The following is a 24,406-nucleotide window of genomic DNA, read 5'->3' on the forward strand; positions in this document are numbered from 1 at the left end:
AAAATGGGAATTAAATGAGTTAAGATATGAGAAACACTGAAAACAATACCTAAAAATGCCATATGAGTTGTTTTTCTGTTATATGTAAAGTATGTGGTGTAATGTCTGGCACACGGCATTTAAATGTTAACCTTTATTTGTAGCTCATTTTATCCATACAATGATACTCAACACAGTTGAAATCAAACAAGTATCAGGTAAATATTTGCTTAATGTCTGTCTCCCATCCTGAAATATGAGCTCCACGTGGGGGCGAGGAGACCGTATCCTGTTCCTCACACCATCATCAGTACCTTGGACAGTGCCTCGCACTGCAAAAGTGACTTGCCAAAGGACATGGGTGTGAAAATCAGTCCATTTTGTAGTTGGAAACACCAAGGCTCCAGAGAGAAGGGACTTGCTCTAGGTAATTCAATTGATTGACTACAAAAGAACACTCCTTTCACTCCACTCAGGCGCCTTCCTTCCGGTGGTTTTCCTGCCTGGTGGAGAACCCTTGGTTTGTCTCGTTGCTGCTGCCTGGGTCCTGGAACCAAGTCGTCTGTAAAAAACTTATTAAGAACATTCTGCTTTTGCTCCAGCGCCCACCCTTCAGAAGCTTACACAGCTACATGGTTCTGGGGTGTAATACAAGGCGCTGAAGGCGCTGTTTCATGTTCAGAGACAGGATGCATCTGACACTTTCGAGCTGTGTTCTGGTCACACTTCAGAAGGTGCATAAATATCCTTCTAGAAACAGCAAACTTTTGCTCCCTTGTCAGATTTCAGGGAACGCTCTCGTTGGCCACAAGTCAACATTGCTGGGGCGGTGGTGGGGTGGCGGCGGGGGCGGGGGGGCTTGCTGCCTCATGGTCTATTACAAAACCTTTCCCAGGGAGAAGAAATGTTAAAATGGTGGACTCTATTTATTCTAGACATAATGAACTAATTTAGACAGAAGAAGGGCTGAGGGGTTGCTTCACAGGCTAGAGGCCATGGCCTGTTTCCCTGTGCCTGAGAACTGGTGCTTGGTTGAGACCTTATGGTTAAATTTAAAATCAATTGTAGAGAATGTGTTTCAAATGAATCCTCAGGCTTTATGAGTCTTAATGAGCTAAAGAATTCACCTGAAACCCTGTAATGCTTAATGTGATGGGTTCTGCATTTAACGTGTTATGTGTCTCCATCACAGGTCTAGATCTTAAAAAAAAAAAAAAATCAAAGTTTTCAGGCAGACGGAAGTTTCTGGCGTGGTAGTGTAGCACTGTGACGAGCTGTAAACCATAACTCCAGGCCAAGTCTGCCTCTAACTTGCTGTGTGACCTACCCTCTCTGATTCTCCAGTCTTTTATCTGTATACTGAATAGTTGTCCTTCCAGCTTTAACGTTTATACTTTTCTTCACGAACCCACTCACTCTTTCTTTGGGTGCTCATCAGCTAGAAGGTACTGTGCCAGGTGCCAGGTGGCAAGGATAGAGTGGTAAGCAAAACAGACACAGACCTTACGGGCCTCAGACATCATCCTAATAATCCCATACCAATATAATTACAATCTGGGATAAATGCTCTCCAGCGAAAGTCCAGGGGACTGTGAGACTGAGGAATCTGTTCTAGCCCGTGCTCAGGGAAGACTTCCTGGAGGAATATACCTTTGAGACAGTATGGGAAAGATGGATAGGTGAGGAGAGTGTGGAAGAACATTTCACAGAGAAGGAATGATATCTGTAAAGACCCTGAAGGTCTGAGGAATGAGGGTGATCCCATGTGGCAAGGCTCTGAGGGGCAGGAGAGCCAATGAAGCAAGATGGGCAGGAAGCAGCCATATGATCAAGAACACAGGAGCCATGTTAAGGGCATTGGTCTTCCTTTAAGGCCACCTGGAAGCTGTAGAAGACTTTAAGCTGAAAAATGGAGCAATCCAATTTACATTCTCTGACTTCATTGTGGAGGACAGACCTGGAGGACGCCAAGAGAGCAGACAGTTGAGCTGGAAGGCACCTGTTGGGGCTCAGGGGTGATGATGGTGGTGGAGATGGACAGGGGTTAATTCTTTGTTGTCAACTCTAATGAATACCTGGGAGAGGTGACTTGAAAACACTGAATTGATAATAAACCATGCTCTCCTTCCCATGTGCCCACCAGTGTCCCACAGACTTGGGGCAAATCCTACTATCAGTTCTCACCACTGTATTCCTTTTCCCCAAAGTCCTTCCACAGCTGCCATTTGACACTTGTTTTCTGACTGTTTGGTTAATCAATATAACTGGGAACAGATATAAATATCAAGAAGTCAGGGGTTGTATCTGCTTTTTGTGCGACTTCTTCCTATCACCTTGCACTCGGTGTTGTGCTTGGCAGAGTTGATGCTCGGTAAACACTTGCTGAATGAGTACATGAGCAACGAGAACAAAGCCAACTCCTCCAGCAGAGACCCTACTGAGTGAGACTGCACTAGGATGGGGCAAGAAAGAAAGGGGGAACAGCAGGCACGATATATTGGTGTCTGAAAACACCTGACTTTGGCTACATTTTCTGTGGGATCTGATAATAGGGGAGTTGGAAAAGCGTATGTTGGCTCACTGGGCACCTGGCTGGTGTCCCTAACTGGCTGGGTGGCCCCCAGATCCTGGTACAACATCTGCCTTGCATAGTCCCTTCCTTTGTACATAGTAGCCACTCAGTACATGTTTGTTGAACCACTAGATGCATGACCTGAGACAGTCACTTAACTTCTTTCAACCTCACTCTCCTTCGCTGTCACCTGGGGTTAATCCAGCCAGCCTTCTTTGACAACGACCAAACTGAGTGGACTTTAAAACATGGAGAGCAAGTCTGTCCAGAGGTAATATGTGACTGCCAGATCCTAGCCAGAAGGCAGACGGGTGGAACGTCAAGTGGGTGGAGGAAGGATGCTGAAGACTGAGGAGACAGGAAAGATGAAGTGCCAGAAGGAGGCAGACAGTCACGGGAGAGAGGGTAGCAGCAGGAAAGTAATTTTCCAGACATATCGTCTGTCTTGGCTTCTCAGTCTGTCAGAGAGGACATGGAGCCTGGGCCAGCTTGGCTCTGTAATGAATACAGCCACTAACTACTGTTGTGTTTGTGTGTTCCTAAAACAACCCTTGAAACTCATTTGTACGGGGAACTTTTTTTTTTTTTTTTGTGGCTGTTGCAAGAGCCTTCAACCCCAGGCACAGTTCTACACAGGCACAACTATAAATCCTCCCATTCTCCTCTGCCAACTTCCAGAGAGGCCATAATGGGAGATGGAAGATAAACAAGTAAATACAGGCTTGTGAAGGGCAGTCAATGCAGCAACTCGGCCTCATCCATCAGTCCTTCCCCCCATCACCAGAGCCAAGCAACCTCAAGGTTGTTTTAGAAGATCCTTTCCTGCTTACCATTCCAGCATAAATAAGAAAGAGACCTAGATGTCAGAGTAATAAGATTTTTGTAAAAACCTGGCTGGTATTAATGCATGGTACATAAATAACGGGAGGCGGTAGGTATGGCATTTAGGAACGTGGGCTCTGGTGCCAGGTCATCTGGGTTAAAATCCTGGCTCTGCTCCTTGCTAGTTTTTGTTACCTGGGTAAGTTACTTAATCTTTCTTGGCTTCAGTTTCCTCACCCTTAAGGCAGGGATAATAAAAATCCTGCCTTGTAGGATTTGGGTGAGATTCAGTGAGATAATGCATGTCAGTTGGTTAGCATGGAGCCTGTTACAAATTAAGGATGTAATAAAAGCTAGCTATTTTTTTTATTATTTTTTAGTGGACTGTCATGGAGCAATGCAAAATGTACATATTTTTTCATAAGCTTCAAAAGATATTTAGGACGATAGGATTATAGGCTTTTTTTTTTTAACCATTTTAATTGAGATTTTTTTCCTACATCAATTTCTTTTTTTTAATAATCCCCATATTATATCTGCATAATCTTTGAGGAAAGGTTCATGTTAATTTTTAAAATACATTTTTGAATCTTAAAGATATTCCTGACCAAAAAGCAAAGGATTCTGGGGCTAACTTCAGAAGCAGATGTGGGGCCAAGACCTTGTGAGAGGTGGCAGCAGGTTGGGGCCAAAGCAATCCCCCTGCCTCTTTCTCTATGCTGTCCCTGCATCAACCTTGCCCAGCTTACCCCAAACTCAGGCTTCACAACTAGACTGATGCTATAAACTGTCAATTCTGTCATTTCTGTGCGGCAAACGGTCCCCACCGTTCCCGCCTTCTTCTCTTCCTGCATTAATCATGACACTTGCCAGGCTCCACACTTAGTGCCAAGAGAGTAAATATATGCATAGATAGGTATGTATGTTGCCAGGTGCCGTCGGGTCAATTTCTACTCACAGTGACCCTGTGTGACAGAGTAGAACTGTCCCACAGGGTCTTCTAGACCGTGATCTTTTCGGGAGTAGGTCGCCAGGGCTTTTCTCCTGCAGAGTGGCTGGTGGGTTCAAAACACCAATCTTTCGGTTAGCAGCCAAGTGCTTAACCATTGCACCACCAGTCTGAGTGTGTCTAGGTGCACGTATGTATATATGTGTGTGTGTATGTATCTGGGTGTGTAGATGTATGCATTTGTGTGTATATATACGTACGCACGTAGGTATCTGGGTATGTATACGTGTATGTGTGTGTACACATATGCACATAGGTATGTATTTGGTGTGTATATGCATATGTGTGTATATATACATGTATGTACATATGTATGTATCTGGTGTGTATATGTATATGTGCGTGTATATACAGATATGCACATATGTATGTATCTGGGTGTGTATATGTACATATGTGTGTATATACACATACGTACCTGGGTGTGTATATGTATATATGTGTGTGTATATACACAGGTACATATGTATGTATCTGGGTGTGTACATGTATAACAAAAAAAACCCAACCCAGTGCTCTCAAGTCGATATGTATGTATATATACACATACACACATACGTATGTGTCTGGGTGTGTCTGGGTGTGTGTATGCCCCGACATGAATGTATGTGTGTATATACACATATATGTATATACATACACCTACACATACATACATAGACATACCCAGACACACACATATATGTATGTGTGTGTGTATATATATATATATATAATCTCACTTTGTCCTGGCAACCATTACACAAGGCATGGTCCTATCACAGATGATGAAACTGGGGTTCAGGCTTGGCCAAGGCCCCACAGCCAGTGTGGAGCAGAACTAGAATCCGCCCCATGTCTCTAAGATGCTATACCCACGCTCTTGACCGCTCTGCCTCTGCCTGCTCCTTGCCTGGTCTTCTCCACAAGAACAAATGCCTTTAGAACTGATAGTTACTCTTCCAGGGATGTGTCTGCTTCAAGACACTGAGTAGTTACAGTGGTTTTGCTTATTGGAAAATATACCACTTCATTTCAGATAAATGGCTGGGTGTGACTTGATCTATGCTTCTCTTTGGTTAAAAAGAAGTCACCCATAAAGATTCCAGACAGCGTGTCACCCTGTGCGTAGAAAACCCCCAGGCTGTGGCTCCCCGCGTCCTCCTTGTCCGGATAAGAGCACAGCAGCATTTCTTCAGAGAACCCATTTTCCGCTCCATGCAGCTTTAGTGGGATTATCACTTATGGCGCATTTGTCCTTGCTTAGCTAAGTGCTGGGTTGGGACCTGAGCTCAGCTAACGAGGATAACCCCCCACAGGGGAACAGATTCTGAGCGGGGTGGCACAAGGGTGGGATGGCATTGGTGTGGATTCGTCCGAATGGTGAGGCATCTACTAGAACCTCTACCTGGCTTCCAGAGATAAGATATCCTGGTAGAAGCCTTTTCTAAAGCCTACTTCAAATGTAATAATATAAATTATTATCATTATTATTGGCTTAATTTAACCTCAGTCCATTTCTGCCATATTCTACAACTCCAAATAAAAAAATCCAAATCCATTGCTGTCGAGTCAATTCTGACCCATAGCGACCCTACAGGACAGAGTAAAACTGCCCCATAGAGTTTCCAAGGAGTGCCTGGTGGATTTGAACTGCCAACCTTTTGGTTAGCAGCTTTAGCACTTAACCAAAGTGCCACCAGGGTTTCCATTCCATTCTGCACCTCCAGTTGCCACAAGTCCCCCCGTTTCCTTCCAGCAGGATCTGACCGAGGAAAGCTTTTGGAAAACTGTTCCATCCACCTCTGTTCTCTCTTCTCTAAAGCCAGGACCAGCATGTGAAGGGACCGAGATTAATCAGGGGGTGTGGGTGTGAGGAAGAGGGGTGAGAGGGTTCATATTTTAGACATTTGTCCTAAGAGACTTGAGAGTTAGAAAAGGTCTGGGGCCAGGGAGATACGGGTGGGCTCTCTGATAGGAACATGGGTGTGGGAACAACATGGAGTTCCTTAGGGTCCTTAGAGCCATAACAGAAGGGACTAAAGGATTAATCTGTTAGTCTGCATGACAAGCAGACCCCCAGGAAAGGACAGAACAAACCTGCAGGCCCTCAAGGCCACCTTGGCCTCCCTTCACCCCACCCCAGCCAGGGCCCAAGCCTCACCAGCTGGCTGCTATTGGTTGTTGCCTCGGTTACCACACAGATGGTAAATGGCAGCACCTCTTCTACTCTTGGTATTTTTAAAAAAAAATACTGTTCTTTACTACTCTGACAGGTTGACAATCCAATATTACCTTAGTAAAATAAGGCTAATGTCTAAAACAGAATTTTTCTACTACAGTAATCTCAGAACTCTTGGAAGGAAAAGTTGCACTCTTTGTCTCCTTAAAGTCATTACCTTTGGTAACCTGGGACGTAGACACATGGTGTGGTAGGGTAGGGTGGGGGCTGAGAGAGGCTGGAAGGAGGAAGCATGTTCGTTTTGTCCACTGACCACATTCACATTCGTTCTGTAAAATGTTCCCTGATTTCTTACTGGGACAGTTGCAGTTTCAATGCTGATGGTTCCAGTGAGGCTGGCCCTGCACTTAGGCTCCAGAGCTGGCATTTGTCCTAGGCCTGATCCTCCAGGATACTTTACCTCCTAGCCACCGTGACTGCTTTAAGAAGGAACCCACACCCCATGTCAGCCTGGCTAGAGTCACCCCTGGGCCTTCTGTGGGACTCTCAGCGAGGAGGTGTTCTCCTTGTTCCTGGGGTTGCTAAGCTGGTAGGACACGAAATGGATCTGCTAGTGTCCTCACATGGAGGGAACCTACCCATGAATGAAGCCAACGTAGGAGAAAGCAGAGCCAAGACACAGGGGAAAAGGTAATCACCTTTCTGGCATCTTTGGAGTCTCTGGATCCAGTCATACCTGAAGCCAGACCTACCCCTAGAAGTTTAAATTATTGGAGCAAATAAATTTACCTTTTCAGCCAGTTTGAAATATGCATCTGTCCCTTGTAACTCGAAAGTCCTGGCTAAGACAGATGCCGACAGGGAAGCAAGTGGATCCCAGAGGAGGATGAAAGAGGAGATACTAGCTTCCTCACCACCCAAGAGTGAAAGAATAGGTCAGGGGGTGGGAGGGGGGGAGGTAAGACAAAGGGACCTCTCCCAAGTAAGTGTTAAGCCTGACCCCTTGATTGGGGACGTTTGCTTTGCAGGATTAGACTTCCTTGGAAAACCCGATCCCAAGACTTCTGAAGCTTTACTAATGGATATAAACCAAAAAACCCAAAATTGCTGCCACGGAGTTAACTCATAGTGACCAGTGACCCTATAGGACAGAGTAGAACTGCCCCACAGGGTTTCTAAGGAGCAGCTGGTGGATTAGAATTGCCGATCTTTTGGTTAGCAGCCATAGCTCTTAACCACTGACCCCACATTATTCTATATATTACACAAACCTTAACAGTAAATATTTAGCAATTTCTCAATGTCTGTATTCTCACCAGACTAAAAAGAAGCTCTTTCAAATAAACTAGCTGCTATAGAGGAAAATGGGAGGATCATTGTGGGTACCCATTGCCTTTGAGTCAATTCTGACTCACAGCAACCCTATAGGTCAGAGTAGATCTGCCCCATAAGGTTTCCAAGGCTATGATCTTTTTTTTTTTTTAATTGTGCTTTATGTGAACGTTTACAGGGCAAATTAGTTTCTTATTCAAACATTTACACACAAATTGTGTTGTGACATTGCCTACCATCCCCGTACTATGTCAGCCTCTTCCCTTTCCCTTTCCCCCCCACGATCCTGTGTCTATTTGTAAACTTTTCCCCTCGCTACCTGCCATCTCATCTTTGCTTTTGGGCAGGTGTTGCCCACTTGGTCTCATATACTTGACTGAACAAAGAAGCATGCTCCTCATGTGTGTTATTGTTTGTTTTATAGGCCTCTCTAATCTTTGACTGAAAGGTGGACTGCAGGAGTGGCTTCAGTTCTGAGTTAGTAGGGTGTTTGGGGCCCATAGTACTGGGGGTTCCTCTAGTCTCTGTCAGACCAGTAAGTCTGGTTTTGTATTTTGTGAATTTTAATTTTGTTCTACATTCAAGGCTTTTATCTTTACGGAAGCAAGCTGCCTCATCTTTTTCCCACTGAGTGGCTGGTGGGTTCGGACCACCGACCTTTCAGTTAGCAGATATAAATGGTAATTTCCAGAGACAAATTAGTACATTGATGACTATTAATTTTCAGATTTAATTAATAGATAGAAATGGCACTTCATTAGTCAAATGAGCTTTCTAATTAAGATTTACAATCTACAAATTTACAAACCCTTGTGAGCAGCTCTAAACATGGAGAACTGTTGACAAGGGTCTGCCTGGCCTGATAAGCTTCTCCCATTAGTTCTCCACTGACTTGAGAACTTGAAAAAAGGGTTGGGGGTGGGGGGGCTAATTTCATTCCCTGGCAGGTTCTGAACTGAATCTTCAGTTAAATATATTCAAGTTATTCATTGCCGTACATCACCGTTACTCCCCATCTCGTTTTCACTCTCCATTAAATTCAACCCAAATTGAGTCACGTTAGAGTAAGCAGCAAGTTTGATGCTCGCTGGCAATAATTACTGCTACTTGTAAAATGAAATTAAAAAGTTTAAATTTGGACAAATATAAAAATGAACTTGACTTCTAAACCAGATCTGAAGGAACGGTATGTAAAATGAGTCTGTGGTGGGACCCAGCAGGCATCCAAGAGACAAATGCTGCTTCGTATTATACGCCAGTCAGCAAACCAATCAATACGGTTTTCATAAGGTCGCTGACAGATCTGACTGCCACCTAGTTTCAGCCTCTCCAGGAAAGAAGTCACGTAGCAGGAGGGGAAGAGAGTTTTCCTGAATCAGAACTTCTCCACAGAGGTTAACATTTTCAAAGCATTTATTATGGACTGGAGCGCCCAATGCCTAGAGCACTAGCAAAGCACAAGCACCAAGATCTTCGTTTTGAAACAATATTCTATCTGATAACTAAAAAGAAAGAAGGCAGGAAGGAACCCTGTGGGAAGGGAAATCAGATTTTGTTAGATTTTCTTATACTTATCTTACCATTTATTCTTATTATTTTGAATTGGATATGACAGGTTGCCATAAGCTTTTCAGTGCTCAGGGTTGGTTTGTAATGATTTTAATCTGGCCTTGACAACGGATAATACATTAGGACACTGGACTCCAAATACAGAGATTTTGTCTGATTCACATTTAAGTAGCTTAAAATAAGGTAAAATGTCTTTTCATGACCAAATAATCATTCATGAGCATATAAACCCCAAATGATAGGAAATGAAGTTTGAATAAGAAAACATGCATGTCAGGAAAACTTGACCAACAGGAAGGTATGGCCCGTCTGCTTCACTACTGATGTACAAACAATAGTTACAGAGCCAATTGTGGTAAGTGTACACATTAAGAAAGAATGCTTACAAATTTAAAAATACTTGTGGGACTGCAAATCCATTTTACTGATAATCCTCTGAGTTCTAGCAGTGAGAAGCTGTCTGTGATACAACTCAAGACATATTCTATCCCTTGTAGGTTTTCTTCAGGAAACAGCATTACATTTTGGACAGTGTCCTGTTGTTGTTGTTAAGTGCTGTTGAGTCAGTTCTGACTCACAGCGAACCTACACAACAGAGTAGAACTGTCCCAGAGGGTTAGCAGCCTGAGCTCTTAACCACTACGCCACTAGGACTCCAAAAGAACCCACAGGACCATTTTAATAGAAAACAAGCGAGCTGGTTAAGACACCATTCTTGGGAGGTGGTAACAGCCTTTGGAAAGGATATAAGTAGTGGGAAAATGCTCCAGACTCAGTTCAAGTCTTTGTTTGTGGCATTTTAATAGGTGTGTGACCCTAAGTAATTGACTTAATGTCTCTGAGTCTTAGTCTCTTCATCAGTAAAATTGGAGTAATATCAAGATTTCACTCATAAGGCTATTGTGAAGATTAAACAGAAAATTTATGCAAAGCATGTAGCAAATGTAGCACTTGGTAAATATAGTAACTCCTATTTACAGTTTTCCCCCAAACAAAACACTGATTTCCTTAAAATTGCTGTGGTTATTTTCCGAAGCAAGCAATTGCCAACCCCTTTGCCTCAGGAGGAATGGTCCTATGGAAGGCCAAGGCCACTGCTTCCACTGCCCTGCAGCTCAGAATCCTGGGGCCTTGGGCTGGGGCAGTCTCCATTCTTCTGTATGGCCTTACCTCATAGTAACTCTGGACGGCGTTCATGAAGGCTTCGTCAGCCACGATCTGGGTTTCTCCATTGAGGAAAGCCTGGAAGCGGTCCTTGACAGTCTGGAGCTGCTGTTTGCTGATCTGTAAGAAGCAGAGAAAGAGGGGGCAGTGAGGACTTGTGCGTCAGGCTACTTCACAGCGAAGATGCACAGGCGCAGTGGTGTGCTGGGGCCACCTTTCACGGGATTGCGAGGCCCAATTGTTACATTTGCAGGAATTTTGCCAGCTGGTTGTTAAAACATGGCCATTATTAAAAGATTTCAAAATATAAACTTACAATTAAAAACAAAGGTAATACATACATACTCAAAACTCATTGCCTCCTGATGATTGTATCACATTTTACTATTATCTGATCTCTTGAGGTCACTCATGTCAACTGTATTTGTTTGGTGGGAACTATACATGTGGTGTGCTGTTGCATGTCTCTGCCTAATTCCGTGTTCAATGACGTCTCATTGGCAGGTTGGTTATAGCCAAGGTTAGAGTATTTACACCAAGGAAATTGGTAAATGCTACAAATCAGGGCTTTTTTTTTTTTTTTTTTTGAAAGCCAATTGTTAAATATTTAATAAAAAAGCATCCTGGGCAGGCCCCTGAAAACCTGTTGCTGTCAAGTCGATTCTCATAGCAACCCTGTAGGACAGAGTAGAACTGCCCTCACAGGCTTTCCAAGGAGCAGCTGGTGGATTCAAACTGCTGACCTTTTGGTTAGCAGCTGAGCTCTTAACCCCTGTCGCCAATGAAGCTGTCAACTAATAGGTTCTTGTCAAGCAGACTAGCAAATTGAAGTTAGCCAGACACAAGACTGGAAGAACAGAAAGGTTTATTCACAGTTTACAAAGTGGGAGACAGGCAGGGTTGCACGACCTAAGGCTGCCAACTCCCTGAACCAGGGCAGATTTGCTCCCTTTATAGGGAGTGACATACATATGCATGAACAGTGAGGGGAGGATCTTCAGTCTTGTGATGCGTGCCCACGCCACATAATTTTAATGAATGGGTTTTTGCACATGGCTCTAGAAATACTGTGTACAGCCCTGAAAAAATGGTGATGGCTGGCTCCTGCCACCCCACGAAGGTCATATAGTGGGTAGGTTTGGAGTCAGTATGCCTGCGCCTCAGCCTCCTGCCAGGAGAAGACAGGAAACCTGGGGATTCAGCCAATCATGGTGAAGTGCTGTAAAAGTTGTAACAAAAATATAGCAAGAGTAGACTTTTCTTAAAAAATAACCATTATGGGATGGTTAATAACCCTTAATAACCCCTTCATGACTGCCTGCTTCATTAGGGCTCCAAGAGTCCCTCGGGTGGTCTAAAATACCCCACAAAGAGCATCATGAAGATATGCAGAAGTTTTCAAACTGTAATGCTGTTGTTACATTTATGACCATATGATGAACGACACTTAGGTGCAGAACACACTTCCAGGTTGTATCATACATGTAGAATTACATGTATATTCAATTCCCTGTCATCTCAACCCATCCCGGCCTTTCTCTCCCACTCAGGAAAACATTTCTAAAAGAAGTCTCCCCTTTAATGGTCTGACAGAGACTGGAGAAGTCCCCAAAACTATGGCCCCTGGATACTCTGTTAACCCAGAACTGTAACCATTCCTGAAGCCCACTCTTCGAAGATTAGACTGGCCTATAAAACGTAAAATAATGCACGTGAGGAGCAGATACTCGAGACCAAATGGGCGGCTCCTGGCCGGAGGCAGGATGAGAAGGCAGGAAGGGACAGAAGCTGGTTGAACGGGCACAGGGAACCTGGGGTGGAAAGGGGGAGTGTGCTGTCCCATTGTGGGGGTTGCAGCTAATGTCACAAAACAACATGTGTATAAATTTTTGTATGATAAATTAACTTGAGCTCTAAACTTTCACTTAAAGCACAAAAAACAAAAACAAAAAAAAACCTCTCCCTATTCCCTCTCCTCCAGCTCTCATCAGGCGTGTTCTGCTGTCCTTCCAGCTCAGTACAAGCAGCACTACCTCATGAAGCCCTTCCCAACCCCTAGCCTAGGGCAGGGCCTCCATTCATGCGATTCTGCAGCACATGCTTTATTTTAACTACCTGTTAGTTATGATTAAATTTGTTAGATAACTTGTCTTTTCTTGCTATTTTGTTCATTGGTGTTTCCCCAGGGTCCAGTTTAATGCCTTACACAGGGCAGGTGCAAGATAAGTGCTTGTTAAACGGAGGAATAAACTAACTTTACGAGAGATATGTTATTTTAGGATATCCTTAAATCCGTTCTAATTTATACAGAGAATGTCAGCTAAAAACGGTGCCACTTTAATTGTTATTTGTAAAAAGTTATGCTTCATACTTGACAGTGGAATACTGTCTCTGAGAGCTGCTGTCTTAGTAGGAAGAGTAAGAAGATAATCTCAGACCCGGCTCTGTTGCCCACTGTGTCTTTTGGAAAAGCCACTTATACTCTTTGAGTTGGCCAAGAGCAAAGAGCTTTCCTGAAACAGGACCAGGTTTAAATAGATAAATGTTACCTCGTTCTCAGTTTTTTCGGCTGGAAAATGGTGATAATTCTAATTACCTGCTGCCTTGGGAGGGTGTAATGGTTATTTTATGTGTCAGCTTGGTTAGGTTATGGTTCCCAGTGCTTGGCCAAACACTAATCTAGTTGTTGTTCCATAATGTAACCTAATATAAATTGTAATGTAATTGTCTTCCATAATGTAATCTAACAAAACAGTAATTTGAAGTCACACTAGTATAGGGTAGATCCCAAATCTAATTACTTCTGAGTTATAAAAAGACCAGAATAGACACAAAAAAACACACATATGGGGAGGACAGAAGCCATGTGAGGATTGCCAAGGAACCAAGGAAGGTCCAGGGCTACGGACAAGGAAGGACTCTTCATGGCCAGACCCTGATTTAGATTTCCATCCTCCACAACCATGAGAAAATAAATTTCCGTTCTTTAAAGCCACTCACTTGTGGTATTTGTGTTGATGCAGCACTAGATCACTAACACAGTTGGTTATGGGTATTCAGTGAAATATGTTTTTTTTTAATTTATGAATTGTTATATAAATTGAAAGTACTTTTATAATTAGAGTCAATACAAGTCTTGCTATAGGAGTTACAGTTTAAGGGTATAGGAGCCTCCAGATGGCTTGACTTTTGACTCAATCACGAAAAGCCAACATGGAACAGTATTTTGAGAATGGACATAGATGGGGACTTGGGTGCATGACTTAGGGTGAAACCTGGGAAAGACAGAATAATGGACAGACACAAGAGAAGAGGTTTCTACCAGGTTCACATTTGTCATGTTCCAGAGGACCACTGGCCAATGCTAGCCGTGTGTAAATTCTCATTTTCTAGTAGCCACATTAAAAAAACAAAAAAACAAAAAACAGTTGAAATGAATTTTAGTATACCTTATTTAACACAATATATCCAAAATATTATCAACTCAACACGTGATCATTATAAAAAACTATTGATGAGCTCTTTCATATTTCTCTTTTATATGGAATCTGGTTTTATTTTATACTGACAGCAGATCTCAGTTGAGATGAACCACACCGGAAGTATCAGCAGCCACATGTGGCAGTGGCTTTCTGTGGAGCAGCTCAGGCCTGGAGCACAACGGGTTCACTTGTCACCACGTAGGCTTTCCTGTTCTGACCTAAGGGTGTGGGTATCAGTGGGGTTGTATAGAAAATTACAGTTCCTTTACATGCACTTGAAACCACTTACAATAAAATATGAGGCAGCGATTGACTTGCTCATAAAAATGATACCATAATGGGAATTTCTTTTAAACAGGCTACTTTTAACTGGCCTAAGTCATAAATCCTTACAGAACTCAACCAGCCAAGGCTTCTCACAGAATGCCTTGCTCAGAATTCTTCCACAGCTAGGTCAATACCAGGCTTGTGTGATTTTGAAGAGCAGGGTGGTAGGGCAAGAAACCTGGTTTTGCCTTAAATGCCTAAGTAATTGAAATAAAATTAGGTGCCATACAACAATCGATTGAGACAGATTGCCGACTTGGGCTAAATCCATTATCTCTCTAGCCTTTAGAAATAAGCATCACCTTCATCTGTTTTGGAATTTTACAGAGTGCCTTACCATCTGCTCAGCCTTGTTCTAGGGCCTGAGGGTTCAATGGTCAACAAAATACACCCAGTTCCTGGCCTCCCAGAGCCTCGTAGCTGGGGTTACATACTGCGGAATCAAAAGAAACAGAGGATTGTCCTCAGGGAACTCATGGTCTAGGTGAGAGGAAAAGCATATAATTCCTCACACAAACTCTTTTAGGCTTTCAGGGGACAGAGATCACAGAATATCCAAACCCACTGCCATCGAGTTGATTCCGACTCATAGTGACCCTACAGGACAGAGTAGAACTGCCCCATAGGTTTCCAAGGCCGTAATCTTTACATAAGCAGACTGCCACATCTTTCTCCCATGGAGCGGCTGGTGGGTTCACACCACAACGACCTTTCAGTTAGCAGCCAAGTGCTTAACCACTGTACTACCAGGGCTCCTTTTACAGAATATAAAATTCTCAGAGAGAGAGAGAGAGAGAAAGAGGAAGGAAGGAAGGGAGGAAGGGAGGAAGGGAGGAAGGGAGGAAGGGAGGGAGGGAGGGAGGGAGGAAGAGAAAAAACCATTCAGGAACATTAATTTTAGTAAGTTCAGAGAACAAACGTTATGAAGCCACACAAAACATCTCACGCTTCCCTGGCCACATCAAGCTCCTAGCAGATAAATTAGGGGCACAGATTCCCACAGCAAAGCCATGCTGGAGCCTAAGTTTCACCACCCGCCAGTTCAAACTCACCACTTTCTCATCACTAATTAAACAAGCATAGTATTTAATTATTTAAAAGCGACTTACTAGCTGGGTCCCACTGGGAAAATGACAAAACTTTCTACACTTCATTTTTTTTTTTCATCTTTAAAACGGGGCCAGTGCAGACCTCATGATTGTTGTGAAGATTCACTGGTTAAGAAAACTATTCACTGCAGAACCTGGCACAGAATGAATGCTCAGTAAGTCTTCACTGCTGTGATTATTAACTCTCACCTGTGTGTCTTTGTGGCGTAATGGTTAAGAGCTACAGCTGCTAACCAAGAAGGTCGGCGGTTCAATCCACCAGCTGTTCCTTGGAAACCTTATGGAGCAGTTCCATTCTTCGGAAACCCCGGTGGATTAGTGGGTAAGCGCTACAGCTACCAGCCAAAAGGTCAGCAGTTCAAGTCCACCAGGCACTCCGTGGAAACTCTAAGGCGCAGTTCTACCCTGTCCTATAAGGTCACTATGAGTCGGAATCTACTCGAAGGCAATGCGTTTTGTGTGTGTGTCTTTGCAAACACTGTTCCCTCAAGGGTGCTTTCTTATGAGAAAATTTCATACCTATCCTTCAAAATTCAGTGCACATGGCTCTTTCCAGGTTCCCCTAGGTGGAGTTTCCTACTTGCTCATTACTTGTTTCGCAATCCTAAGGGTGCACGTATCATTCTGTAGAGTGGTTATTTCACACTCCTGCTCCTAGTATGTGCAGACACCGCCCATCTGTCAGTGGAGGTTGTGTGCTGCTGTGATGCTGAATAGGTTTCAGCCTAGGAAGAAAGGCCTGGCAATCTACTTCTGAAAATCAGCCAACGAAAACCTTATGGATCACAAGAGTCCAATCCACAACCAATCACAGGGATGGTGCAGGACTGGGCAGTGTTTTGTTCTGTTGTGCATGGGATTGCCACGAGTCAGAGGAAAACCTGATGGAAGCTAACAACAATTAACAATACTGCTCCCAGGCCAGGTCATGAGTCAAGAGTTGAGAACACAATCTGGGGTCAGAGGGATCTGGGTTCAAGTCCTCATGATAATCACTCCCTTCCAAACTATGTGACCTTCATCAAGTTACTTCCCCTAAGCCTCAATTCCTCATATGAAAAATGGAGATTATAAGACCCACCTCCCACTGTCTGGCAAAAAAGAACACTCAAATGCTAAGGTGCAGACCATCAACGTAATGGCCCTAGGGCCTACCCCATGTGGCTTCTGTTCACTCCTGGCTTTGTCCTGTCCTGCTCTGCTCTTCACCTACCCTGCTCCAGCCACGCAGGATGTCTTAGTCATCTGGTGCTACTATGACAGAAATACCACATGTGAATGGCTTTAAGAAAGAGAAATTTCTTCTCTCACAGTCTAGGGGGCTAGAAGTCTGAATTCAGGGTGTCAGCTCCAGGGAAAGGCTTTCTCTCTGTTGGGTCTGGGGAAAGGTCCCTGTGATCAATCTTCCCCTGATCTAGGAGCTTCTCAGCACACAGAGACCCCGGGTCCAAATGACGTACTGTGCTCCTGACTCCCCTTTCTTGGTGGTATGAGGTCCCTCTCCACTCTGCTTGCTTTTTCTCTTTTATATCGCAAAAGAGATCGACTCAAGATACAACCTAATACTGGAGATTGAGTCCTGCCTCATTAAAATCATAGAGACTAGGGTTTACAACACATAGAATAATCATCACATCACAAAATAGAGGACAACCACCCAATACTGGGAATTATGGCCTAGCTAAGTTAACACACTTTTTTGGGGGACACAATTCAATCCATGACACTGAACTTTTTTTTCTGCTTCTCGAATACGTCCAAACCTTTCCTAGGTGAAAGCCTTTGTACATACTCTCCCATGTGGACACTCCTCCCCGTCCTCCTCCCCACGGTTGCCGCCTTCTCGCCCTTAGTGATCGGCCTACCCAGCATTTCCCAGGAAGGTCTCCCCACACTAATCCCTCTCATGTCACCCTGGGCCTTGTGAATTTCCCTCACTGTCTTTACCACAGTCGGCATCTATCTTCTCGATGAAGATCAAAGACCACAGCCTTCAGTACAGATTACACCTCAACACAAAGAAAACAAAAATCCTCACAACTGGACCAATGAGCAACATCATGGTAAACGGAGAAAAGATTAAGGTTGTCAAGGATTTCATTTTACTTGGATCCACAATCAATGCCCATGGAAGCAGCAGTTAAGAAATCAAAAGAAGTATTGCATTTTGCAAATCAGCTGCAAGCGATCTCTTTAAAGTGTTCAGAAGCAAAGATGTCACCTTGAGGACTAAGGTGCGCCTGACCCAAGCCATGGTGTTTTCAATCGCATCATATGCATGTGAAAGCTGGACAATGAATAAGGAAGACCGAAGAAGAAGAATTGATGCCTTTGAATTGTGGTGTTGGCGAAAAATATTGAATATACCATGGATTGACAAAAGAACGAACAAATCTGTTTTAGAGGAAGTACAACCAGAGTGTTCCATGGAAGCAAAGATGGAGAGACTGCATCTCACATGCTTTGGACATGTAATCAGGAGGGACGAGTCCCTGAAGAAGGACATCATGCTTGGTAAAGTAGAGGGCCAGCGAAAAAGGGGAAGACCCTCAATGAAATGGACTGACACAGTGGCTGCAACAATGAGCTCAAGCATAACAACTATCATGAGAATGGCGCAGGATCTGGCAGTGTTTCGTTCTGTTGTACATAGGGTTGCTATGAGCCGGAACTGGCTTGATGACACCTGACAACAACAAAAAAATCTGTTGAGCGAATAGGTGATCTTACTATGTGTACCAGGCATGGTGTTAGGCTCTGGAGGTATAAAATGAGTAAGGTACAATCTTAGCTCTAAAATGTCTTAAAGCTTAGTTTGAAATTGTGTATTTATCTTTAATTCTTTGCACCCCTTTGCTGACCACATTTGTGAATGAAAATCTCACATAGAAGCTCATATAGCAGCCAGTCTAAGGACAATCCGTGTGACAGAGTTTATCTCTGGGTAATAAAAGTTAGCTGTCCTAGATAGGATTTCACCCTGGAGGTGACCTTGCATGAGCAAACTGAAATGACTGACGCAGAGTAGCTGACGGTAAAACTCTAAATAGACAACCACGCTTCTTCGAGCCACTTACAAAAGAAGCCTCCTAAAATAGAAGCCCATCTAAAAGTGGCCAAAATACATAGAAACCACTTGTGCATCAGGTCGGAATTCAGAGTTGAAGTAATGAGTTCCAAGAGCAGAAAATCTGAAAAGATGAAAGGTAATTATTGCAGAAGAAAGTACTGTGGCAGCATTTGCTAGAACTATTGGAGCATTCTTGGTTCAGTCCACCTCATTAAGCAAGGCCTGGAAAGCCCAGGCAGTCTCTCATTTACTGCAGCATTCTGGAGAAGTGTGGAGTGGAGTCTAAGTGGAGGGAAAACCACACGTTCTGAGCACTGGACTCAGGAGAGTCGATGCTGAGGTCAGAGCGAGCTCAGGTCAATTCCTAGCTTCGATATAAGACCTTGGGCACGTAGGTAATGTTGGTTTTCTCCTCTGTAAATTGCGGATAAGTTTATCTAATTTATAGGAATACTTTGAGGACAAGATGAGACAATATATGCACAGCATATGCACACTCTCCAGTGTAGAGGAAGGACTCAGTAATAAAAACAACAACAATACTGATTATTATTATTATTCGGTTTTCCCTCATCCCTGCCTTGCTCTTTTAGTTACATTGCTGTTACCTTTTCTACCCCCTTCTTCCTTGGCCTTCCCCTCACAGAGGATGGAAAGCCAAATACTCCTTTTCTTAGCCTCCATTGCAGCTACAGTGGCCATGAGATAGAGGCAGAAAGCTGTAGAGGGTCTTCTGGGAAAACTTATGAAATCCCAATTAAAAGAAGTACACCAGGTAGTATAACTTTGTCTTCCCCTCAACCCCTTTTTTCTGCTACTACTGAGAAGACGGACATAAGATGGACACCAAGCTGTGGTGTACATCTTGTGACCATACAGACATGTTGGATGTTACCTTTATGAATAACCGAACAAGCATTTGCAACTAGCCCCTCTGGCCCACACATTTGTGAGGAAAAATGAATCTCTGTTCAAGTCGCCGTGACATTTCTCTTATTTGCAGCCAAATGCTTTTCTAATGGACATACATGGCTTTTCCCAGTCATGAAAATAAACATAGCTGTTGTTGTTAGGTGCTGTTGAGTCGATTCCGACTCAGTGACCCCATGCACAACAGAATGAAACACTGCCTGCCTGGTCCTGCACCACCCTCACAGTCGTGGCTGTGTTTGAGCTCATTGTTGTAGCCACTGTGTCAACCCATTTCCGCAAGGGTCTTCCTCTTTTTCATTGACCTAAGGAGCTTATTAGACCCTGAGTGGTACAGTGATTAAGAGCTCGGCTGCTAACCAAAAGGTTGACAGTTCAAATCCACCAGCTGCTCCCTGGAAACCCTGTGGGGCAGTTCTATTCTGTCCTATAGGGTCTCTATGAGTCAGAACTGAACATTTTTTTCTTCTTTTAAGGTGCTTATTGGTTAATATGCTTCCTATCACAGTAACAACTGCCTTATAAAAGAAACGGGAGCAAAGCTTGCCCCCAAAGAATGAAGCTAAAATGGGAGCATTCTAAGTACAAACTATAGAAAAAAGTGTCTTTGTGTGTGGAAAGATATTCTAATTGTACACGGTGGTGAAGTTCTTCTCTGCTTAAAATATAAGATCAGCACTGTCTACTGCAACTTAATAATATGAGCTATGCTCTATTTCTTTTTTCTTTAATTGTGGTAAATATGTATGTAACAAACATTTGTATTTCAACATCTTCATGTGTACCGTTCTGTGACATTAATTATGTTTATCATGTTGTTGTACCCAGATATTTTTTATTACCCTTAACAGAAGCTTAGTGTTCTATTTCTTTTTTGAAAAGAAATCACTATTTTTTTTTTTTTTAAAAGGAGTATCACTCTTCTTCCTTATAGAAAACTAGCAAAAATGTCAAGTAAACAAGTGCTTTAAAAGTCATCAGTTAGCCTAGGGAGATGAAAACCATGTTTATTTAATTTCCTTTCCTTGAAGGTTATCAAAAATTTATACTGGTCCATTAATTTTATTAACAAATAAAATATCCCCTTCCAAAACCAGATTAAAATATTTTCTACCCTTAAGGAAGTCTTGCTTCTGGGAAACTTAGAAGTTGTATTATTTTACTCAAATATTTACTTATTTACATAATATTCTTCTCATTTTTTTTATTATGTAACATATTCTAGAAAAGGTGTTGTGAGTTGTATTTATTTGGTTTCAGGGAAAGAAGTCAATTCGAAAGACTTCACCATAAAAACATGACTGAATAATTCTGATGATAGAAGTTGAAGGGACAAAAGTAATGAAAATGGGAAGTTTTAATGAGGCTGGCGTCCCAAGTATCCACTGGGACATGTTTCCCAAAAGTCAACCATTCAAATAAAACGGGGATGAGTGTCCCTTTCCATCTACCACCTATACCACTGCTATATTTTTCTTTAAATATATTTTAAAATCACTTCACTTTTTTAAACTGAAACTCATTCCAAGCAGTAATATCTGTGAAGTCACAGGTTCCATGTGCTAGCTCTAGTTAGAATTGATGCGCACCATCATCTCAGTGCTCACATATCATGATGCACACCAGAACTGACGTGCACCATCATCTCAGAGCTCATGTACCATAATGCACACCAGAACTGACGTGCACCATCATCTCAGAGCTCATGTACCATGATGCACACCAGAACAGACGTGCACCATCATCTCAGCACTCATGTACCATGATGCACACCAGAACTGACGTGCACCATCATCTCAGCACTCATGTACCATGATGCACACCAGAACTGACGTGCACCATCATCTCAGCGCTCATGTACCATGATGCACAGCTTAAGAAATGCTTCTTTAGAAAGGTTTTAAACATCTGCCACACATAAAAGTTACTGCTCTTTTTTTTTTTTAACTTTAGGGTAGGAGCTCAATATATTTAATCACCACTTTTAAAAGATTAACTCTGAATTTTTAAACAACTGAATAACAGGAAGGCCAATCAGCCATGTGGTCCTACAGAGCTATTCAGGCAGGAGAGAAAGGAGGAGGAGCGTGAGCAGCCACACAATCCTACACTGAAGGACTCCATGACCTCAAGGGAAATGACAGCCACTTAGTCATCGCGTAGGGTTCCTGAGTGGTGCAGGCAAGCAATCGGCTGCTACCCAAAAGGCTGGCAGTTTGAACCCACCCAGAAGCACCTCAGGAGCAAGGCCTAGTGATCTACTTCTGAAAGTTCCCAGCCATGGAAACTCACGGAGCACAGCTGTACTCTGAAACATACAGGGTCACTATGGTCAGAACTGACTCCATGGCAATCGGCTAAGTGATTTCAGAGACAGAATTCAAGCATTGATGGAGCTGGGACTCTCTCATAAAACAATTACTTAATAATAAAAAAAAAAGGAAAACAAATTAGAAAAAGGAATCTAGAGAGCGAGTAGGGGCTGAAGTGTTTTATGCAGGGGCGTGGGATGATTTGAAGGCATGCAGAATCAGGGAACAGAACAGAATCAGGTGAGTGTTTCACACGAACTGTCACATCTGAGGAGGAAAAGGTCTTGAACAGTGTCTGGAATCTCAGCTGGGAGAGGCAGGAATTGGGAGAAAGGAGGAGAGGCCTGGGAGGAGGAAAAATAAGGGCACTCTAGGATAGGGGTGCAAGGTCAGTACAGAAAGAGGGACCAGAAAATGGGGAGGCCTGCTTGGGGGAAAGAGCAAGAACGTCTTTTGTTAATTTACAATTTAGACCCTGAGGATTCCCAAAAACGATGCGAGGCAGCTCTCAGTACCAGCCTGTACAACAGAAAGGTAGAAAAATAAAACTGCACAGAGGTATCGGAGCTGCAACGGCAGATGGTTCCATAGGGCTGGCTCCCAGCTTAAAGAGACCAGCATGTCAGCACATGAAATCACTACATCACCAAACACTACCCTGGGTCTGAGGAGCTCAATAATGAACTTACCAGTAGCAGTTATTTCCAGGGGAAAAGTTGAAAAGCACATGTCAGTGCAGTCTACGTACACATTCTAGAAGATGCTTACATTGAACACCTCACGAACGGTGACCATGAGCCTCGCTGTCGCTGGTTTAGAGCAGAACCTTGCCCCGTCAGCCAACAGTGAGAGAAGGAAGGGCTGATCAGCAGTCGCTGTCAAGCTCCTGGGGTACTTGGGGGATGTGGCGACCTCGGCTGGGTGTTCCAACCATCTCCATTCATGATCCAGGATAGCAGGGGGAAGAAACACGGCGAAGTTTGAACGTGCTCTGAAACGGGCTAATACTAGAAACACACGTGGCAAACTCAGATTTTCTATAAAGGGACCCAAATATAGCATCGCAAACCATGCAGAGCTGAGCATATAATTTAGAAACAGGATATAGCGAAAGCCAGTAGAGTTCTTGAGTTCCATCATCCAGTGCCTTGTGGCAATATGAGCCAGCTCATTTTGCAGACATTTCAGAGACCTTCCACTCACAAATGAGTTCTGGCTTATTAAAACGATGTTTATCTTTGGCTCAACGCCCACCCCCACCACCACCGCCCTGGAGGTTTCATGTTATTGATATTTTAAAGGCATTGGTGATTTAATTATTCTTGTTCAATCTGACAGAGAAATAGATTTGGCTCCTCATGGAAGCAGGGAGTCGGGTGAATGCCCTTCAGGTTGACTGAAGCCGCCTGTCCTATCCGTAGACAAGTGGTGTTTATTTCATGAGTTGGTAAGCACCCAGGGGTGCTGGATAGAATATTACTGAAATCTCTTTGATGAACTTTTTTTTTCTTCCTTGTAATATATGTCTACAATCAGGAAACAATACACTTTTCATGCTGTGTCTAGAATATAGCCCCTATGGCTGATTAACGAGAGGTCAAACTTCATTTTTCGCAAGTTCAGACAATGCCACTAAGGTATCCTCCTTTTTTGGCTACTAAGGCCATTTAAAAGCCTTTCCTTCTGTCTTCTCCCTTCACTTTCTTTACCTGGCTAAGCCTTAAAAAAAAAAAAAGCCTTACGTGGCCTTTAAGACTTTGTTTAAGGTCACTTCTCTCTGATGGCTCTCCCTAACCCCTGATCCTGTGTCTCTGGACATTTATAAGAGTATTAATGTAAAGCATTAACATTCGGATGTGATAAGTATATATATACACGCACATACAAACAAAAATATCCTTTGCTGTCAAGTTGATTTCGACTCATAGCGACCCTACAAGACAGAGTAGAACTGCTCCAGAGAGTTTCCAAGGAGCACTTGGTAGATTGGAACTGTCAACCTTTTGGTTAGCAGCTGTAGCACTTAATTACTATGCCACCAGGGTTTCTATATATATATATGTATATGTACATACGTATATATATATGTATATATGTGTGTGTGTGTATATATATATATACATATATACCTATCCCCAAGAAACCGAACTCATTGCCATAGAGTCAATTTCTACTCATAGCGACCCTATAGGACAGAGCAGAACTGCCCTGTAGGGTTTCCAGGGAGTGGCTGGTGGATTCAAACTGCAGACCTTTCAGTTAGCAACTGAGCTCTTAACCACTGCGCCACCAGGGCTCCACACATATGTATATATAAAACATTCGCCATTTCAACATTTTTCACATGTAAAATTCAGTGACATTAACTACATTCACTGTGTTGTGCAGCCATCACTGCTATCCATTTCTAAATCTTTCCATCACCCTTGACAGAAGCTCAGTGTCTCCTAAGCAGTGATGCCTTCCCTCCCTCCCTCTCCCACCACTGGTAACCACTAATAAACTTTGGTCTTTATTCATTCGCCTGTTCTAGATATTTCATATAAGTGGGATCATACAACCGTTGTC

The 24,406-nt window shown here is 43.1% G+C and overlaps 1 protein-coding gene across 3 annotated transcripts in view; it reads right to left on the reverse strand.

The window, feature by feature from the left end:
- The window catches only part of CADPS (calcium dependent secretion activator), a 578,687-nt gene that overhangs the window by 427,189 nt on the left and 127,092 nt on the right, over positions 1-24,406 (reverse strand). For all 3 annotated transcript variants that reach the window (XM_049861704.1, XM_049861703.1, XM_049861702.1), the window contains exon 2: positions 10,615-10,728. In XM_049861704.1, coding sequence (XP_049717661.1) covers positions 10,615-10,728 — 114 coding nt within the window. The remainder of the gene's footprint in view (positions 1-10,614; positions 10,729-24,406) is intronic.

This window comes from Elephas maximus, chromosome 20 (assembly GCF_024166365.1).
Source record: "Elephas maximus indicus isolate mEleMax1 chromosome 20, mEleMax1 primary haplotype, whole genome shotgun sequence".
Classification (NCBI taxonomy): domain Eukaryota; kingdom Metazoa; phylum Chordata; class Mammalia; order Proboscidea; family Elephantidae; genus Elephas; species Elephas maximus.